Source organism: Corapipo altera, unplaced genomic scaffold, assembly GCF_003945725.1.
Source record: "Corapipo altera isolate COAL_440 unplaced genomic scaffold, ASM394572v1 61411, whole genome shotgun sequence".
NCBI lineage: Eukaryota > Metazoa > Chordata > Aves > Passeriformes > Pipridae > Corapipo > Corapipo altera.
In genome coordinates this window covers 21,004,142-21,010,141 of record NW_020884875.1, presented here as the reverse complement: position 1 = coordinate 21,010,141, position 6,000 = coordinate 21,004,142, and the positions used below count along the sequence as shown (strand labels likewise).

The following is a 6,000-nucleotide window of genomic DNA, read 5'->3' as shown; positions in this document are numbered from 1 at the left end:
ATGCTACAGATACTGCACAAGCCTGTGTCTCTCCTGCATTTGCCCCACTCTTCTCTCACTGAAGCTGTTGCTGTCAACAGGACTCTTCTGCCCTGCATCCTGGAAGTAAGAACATCAGTCAAATAAAAGGTATGGTCAGAGTTTAAAAAAAAAAAAAAAAAGAGATGAATAATTAGATGAGAGAGCATCAAGGCAAACCATGTATTTGTGGAGCTTTCCCCTACCTAATCACTTAGAAATGGACTAATTTAAAATGTTGTTGCCTTTACTGAACATGAAGAGCAGCACACGGAGAAACCTGAGTATGTGATGCTTGTGTGTAAGTGATTCACCATGGGAGAACTGCAAATGGTCTCAGGCTGCTGCCTGTGAGCTCAGTGTGTCCTCTGCAGCCGCCCTGACTTCCAGTCTGCTCAATTAAAAATTGCTAGTACTCTCAAACTTCAGTTTGATTTTGTTTCTTGCAATACACAGGCATATGAAAAGCACAGTTATTGTTCATAATCAGTTGTTCTGTTACAGAGGGTTTTTTCATTTGGATCACCATACAATACTGATTGCTCCTCTGCATTGAGAAACTGCTCTATGAAAAAATGCAAACCACTACTCATACACTGTCCAAGACATCTTCTGCTTTCAATTAAAAGCATATGGCAGCACAAGCTAAAATTCCTCTTAGGAGATAAACACATTAGGCCAAATCTAAACTAGCGAAAAGAAATGCTCTAATAAAGAGGTATTGTGAAAAAGGTTTGTTACTATCAGAATTTAGCCACTTGTCAACTATTAAGCACAATGGGTAGAACTGCTTCCTTTCATGTATTAGTTTAGTGTTCTGAATAAGAGGCCATGAAACTTTCTCTTGTGCTGATGTCTGATGACAAATGGACATCACTCTTCTCACTACCTCTCTTTTCATTCACAGCCCTAATACTCCAAGACTCAACCTCAAAAGCCGAATCCTATCTGTGCTTTACATCTTTTCAGAGACACTTTGCCACCCCTGCCAGATCTGCAGACTGAACTATTTTTCACTTCTTCACAGTTCACTCTTCCAGAAGGCACACACGAGTAGTTGTTACTGATGATGACTTGGATACTATTTAGTGTTGTGCGTTTTTGTCAGTTTTGAAATACCTTTGTATTTTCATTCTACAGAGAAGGCAGAGACATGCCAACAGTTGAAACTGCACCATCCATTGCTGCAATTACTCACAAAGTAACTAACAAAATGGAGGTTTAAAAAAAAAATGGTTAGGTTTATGGAGACCCTTTTTGATCAAGCTGTTTAACATCTGACACCTCACCACTGTGTTTTACAGTAACAAACAGGTAAGTTAGAAAGTTTCTCCTGTACGCTAGTGAAATCCATGTATGCCACAGTCTGAAGTTTACACAGTGAAATATTACAGTTACAGTCATCTAGAGATGCATAAGTGAAAACAAGCATGTTAAAAGATGATTGTTCTGAACACTCCTTTAAGCACAAAAATGTACATAATTTAAGCTTTCTTTGCATCGCATATCTGGTAAAGGAGAGGTAGAAATAGCCACACTAAAACCTCCTTGGGTTTCTCCCTGCCACTAGAGAAATCCTACCTTGTAGTCCCAGGTAGGATTTGTATAGAAGGTCCTGTGGGGTAGACACTTGAGATCAGCCAGGCAGCAGGTAATACAAAGCTAATACAGTAAAGACCATCCAAAGAGCAATTTCTTCTCAAGGAGCTAGTACTACTACCTCTAATTTTGCATGCCAAACTGCTTGGACAGCTAATGTGAGCAGACAGAGATTTCCTCATGGCTTAAATTACTGCATAGTGCAAAGACTGCTGGACACTAAGGGTGAATGGAGTACTGTACCACTTTGAAGCAGGAAGTCTGGAGCAGAAGCTATTAAATACAAAATGCATTAGTGCAATACCTTAGGAAAGATTAACTCCTTAACCAAAGGATAGAAAAAATATAGAGCATTCTAAGTTAAAAAAAAAAAAGTAAAGTTTTAAACTTTATGCAGTTCTTATTGAGGTTTCAATCAGTGTTACACCTTTTTCCCCCAAGTTTGTACCCCTGAGTCAAACATTGAATAAACATTGTACAGCAGGTACAGAAACTAGTGTCTAGTTAAAAAGCAACAAGTTTGAATGGCCATTGCTTCAGAAGTGTTAAACAGTGACAATAACCCTCCATATGAGAGAAGGAAAAAATAGCACTCTCATTTGCTCTTAGGTTATAACTAGGTAAAAGATCTCAACAGTTTCCAACCACATTGTTTCCGTGTATTAGGCTGACATTTGTGATAAATGAAACCTTCAGTAAGGAAACCTGTTGGGGCTGCATCATTTGAGTCTGCATGGTTGAGAACAACTACGACAAAGCAAAGCAATCTTTCCAAGTTATAAGTTGCATAAGACTATGTTAATCTTGGAGCACTATGTGAAGGTAGGCAGAGTTCTTTGACTATGATTATAGGGGCTCTAAACTCAGTACCCCGTATATCCAATATATGTTACTAGAGTAATAACTAAATTGCTATAATTTTTGCCTTTTGGCCTCTATTACAATGGAATATTAACACTTTCACTAACTCAAACATGGTAATGTTCAGCTCACTAGAACTTCTGTTGACTGACTCCAAGAATAATTCATGCTTTTTGCACTTTTCTTCTTGCTTTCTTTACAACATTGGGAATAAAAGCTTATTTAGAAGGCAGGTTCAGGAGCAACAAGGACTCACTGTTAATCATTTGGTTTGTTCTGAAAAAAATGTGTGAAGGACCACCCTATATTAATGGGTTTAGGAGAGTCTTCATCATCCTTTGGGGGAAGAAGAAACTGTCGGGAATTAATGGAGCACGGGCTCCCAAAGGATGCATTTTCATTGTTGCTTTCAACCGATCCAGGAGAGTCCGGAGTGTCCATGTTCCAGGCATTTGTGTTTGCTTGAGGTCTGTAACCTGCAGTTTTATCCAATTCTTCCTCCACAGGTGAGCGACTCTCTGTATTCATAGCACTGACGGACAGCTGCATTTGTGGCTTATAGCCTGCTGTAGTCACTACGTCTATTTCTGGCTCCTCCTCTGATTTAATCTGAGGCTGATACATGGATTGGATGTCAATGTAAACCACCTGAGATGACCCCCCAGGTTCATCCGTAGGGGGATTTGAGATCTCCTCCTCAATGATAGGGGGGCAGTAGGACACAACAACATGGTTCTCCATTTCTGAGTCAGAGCCATCTTCAGGCACGGTGGTGTCTGCTGCTGGGGACATCATCTCCGTGTCTTCAATCTTGGGAGCTGTAGACTGTGTTTCCACCACTTCAACACTATTGGGTGTGCATGGGTTCATTTCCAGTGTTTTAAGTGTCTTATTCCCCTGAAGTGAGAAAAAGGAGAAGGGGGAGAGACTTAGCTAAAAAATCTGGAAAACATGAAAGCAACAACTTGCCCAAATTACACCAGTATGTCACTTGTGGATTGTACTCATCCCACAGCCGTTAATACACTATAACCACAAAAACTGGTTATGATTTTTTGGCTCTTCATATATTCATGTTAATGTTAAAAGTATTTTACACAAACTAAAGAGACTTGAGATCTTGCAGTAAGTGTTTGAGAACTCTTTCCTCAAATCTCAGCTTTGTATAACCCGTTCCAGAAGGCTGTTTAAATGCCCACTTCCATCTCCTGTAATTACCAGGAGGTTAGGATATGGCATATACACATCCCCATACTTTCTCGTTCTGCTAACACTGTCACGAAGACTGGTGTCTTACTCCCACATCGTTATCACGTACTGACACTTCTCATTAGTTCAGGAAAAGAGAAATGCAGCAGTCCTTTCCTAGTGCAAACATTACAAATAACTACACTAACAACAGCCTGACCAAAGTTACTCAGTAAACTGGCTTGTTTCCCCCTGCCACAGGGTTTTTTCTGCAATTGGAACAGATGAGTCAAGGTTTGCAAAAGAATTCTTTAACTTGCAATATCTTTCAGAAGTTTAAAATACTAGATTTAAAATCAGAGTTACCTCACAGATGTTCCTCTGAAACTGCAGTGCCTTACTGTTCTCAGGATTCGGGATCTCTGGATAAAATGTTTCTTTAATCCTTTAAAGATGAAAGAATAAACTTCTATAAGTTAGCAAGGCTTGAAACAGATTGCAAATACACAAAAGGAGTCAGGACGTTTCTCTTTAATTCAGAATACTGAAGACATCTGGTGCAAAGATTCAGTGCATTGAACTTTCCCTGAGCATAATGGAAAAAACAGCAACTTTTTTTTTTTTTAAGTACGGAACTTGATATGTCACATTTACTAAAAGTCAAAGATGGGATGTCTACCTGAGTGTTTGTGGATGGCACAAATTACAGTATGTTGCCAGTTTATTTCCATCTGGGAACCATTTATAAACAGTGCTCACTGGGAGACAGGCTCCTGTAAAACCTTTTTGCATTCCTCACTCTGACCTCTCTCTAATGTGTCTCCTTCTACAAGGTCTTTTTGCCATCCAACTTTGAACAAAACCTACTGACATCTTTGGGTACTTAAGAGACAACAAAGAATGACTACAATGGTGGAATACCCTAGCACTGAAACCAACACTTCCAGGAAAAGACGAGAACTGAATGCAGGCACTCACCATTCCCTCTTTCGGTAGCAGAAGATGCTGGCCACCACACCTAGCAGCACCACTACTGCCACGGGGATGAGAATTGCAATGATTAATCCTACAGCTGGGGGATAAAAAAGGGAAGGACAGTAAATATATATCCAAAGTTATCAGCAAGTTTTAGGCCTTTTGCAATATCCACGGTGATTAAAGACCATTTCATCAAACTCATGTAACAGTGGCCTGCGAAGTGTGACCTATATCATTACCCTTCCTCTGGGCTGGAAGGGCAAAAGTCCACCCAATAAACAGAGTTGATTCAGTGACAACTACAGGAATCAGCAGATACTTCTATCTGATTGATTAATTGCAAAAGGCTTCATGTGCTGCACAAGACCAATCCCACTGTGATTCTATTCTCACTAAGCACTGGAATTGCACTTTCATGCTACCTGAGCTGGCCAAGCCTTTGGTAATGGCTCTTATAGGTCAACAACTCATTGCACTAACTGCACTGTCTCTTATATGGTTTACAAGGCTTCCTATCCCCAGGTTTTAGCTCCAACACATTCCCACTGCCTTCCTCCGTTGATATTAAGTGTCCCAAATTTGATTTTTCATGTATTTCAGTTGCACCACAGTGTCTTTCATTAGAAATACTTTTTTTTTTCTCTCATTCCCCAAAGTCAATCTCTTTTTTTTCTAATTGCCTTTTTGTGTTTGTTTCTGTCAGGGGATCAATAAAACTGAATTCAAAGCAGAGAGGCATCTGTTTACAATTCTGAAACTGATAAATATTTCCACAATGTCTTTCTTCCCACCATCTATTAGCATATATTCATCATGGGAAACCTGACAAAAACAACTAGCTGCTTGAGAAGACTAAGCTCAGAGTCCACTATATTTAGTAATAGCTTAGAAGTTATTTTTCTTGCATACGTTACCATGAACTACAAAGTAGCTGCAATAAGAAAGGATCTTTCCCTCACCCTGAACTGTATCAATTTTTGTATTTATAAATAACCAACTAAATAAAGGAAAAATCAGACTATAGGCTCAAACTACCTAGGGAGACCAGAAAAAATCCAACAAAATAAGCTCAGCTTTATATACATTGTACAGCTCCTGTACTTAAGGCTATTAATGAACAGGGATAATCAACTTACAGTCCTCCTTTGTCACCACATAGAGGCTGTTTGGAGGGCTTAACCCACCAGCAGTGTAGGCTTGTAGCTCCAGCTGGTAACTTGTTTTGCCTTGAAGATCAAGTATTTTCATAGACTTCTGTGTTAAGTTAGTGATGTTGTTAACTTTAAGTTCTGGATTCCCTGTTTTTTTGGAAGCAGTAAGAAAAGCATAACTGTGTAAGAAAGGATTCACAAAGAC

At 39.4% G+C, this 6,000-nt stretch overlaps 1 protein-coding gene across 6 annotated transcripts in view; it reads right to left on the bottom strand.

Moving 5' to 3' along the window:
• Window positions 1–1,149: 1,149 nt before the first annotated feature.
• Window positions 1,150–6,000, bottom strand: part of LIFR (LIF receptor alpha) — a 53,645-nt gene continuing 48,794 nt past the window's right edge. For all 6 annotated transcript variants that reach the window (XM_027634747.1, XM_027634746.1, XM_027634745.1 and 3 more), the window contains 4 exons: window positions 5,781–5,942; window positions 4,645–4,738; window positions 4,033–4,111; window positions 1,150–3,375 (listed from right to left, as the gene is read on the bottom strand). In XM_027634747.1, the coding sequence (XP_027490548.1) occupies window positions 2,737–3,375; window positions 4,033–4,111; window positions 4,645–4,738; window positions 5,781–5,942 (974 nt within the window). In that variant the 3' untranslated portion in view covers window positions 1,150–2,736. The remainder of the gene's footprint in view (window positions 3,376–4,032; window positions 4,112–4,644; window positions 4,739–5,780; window positions 5,943–6,000) is intronic.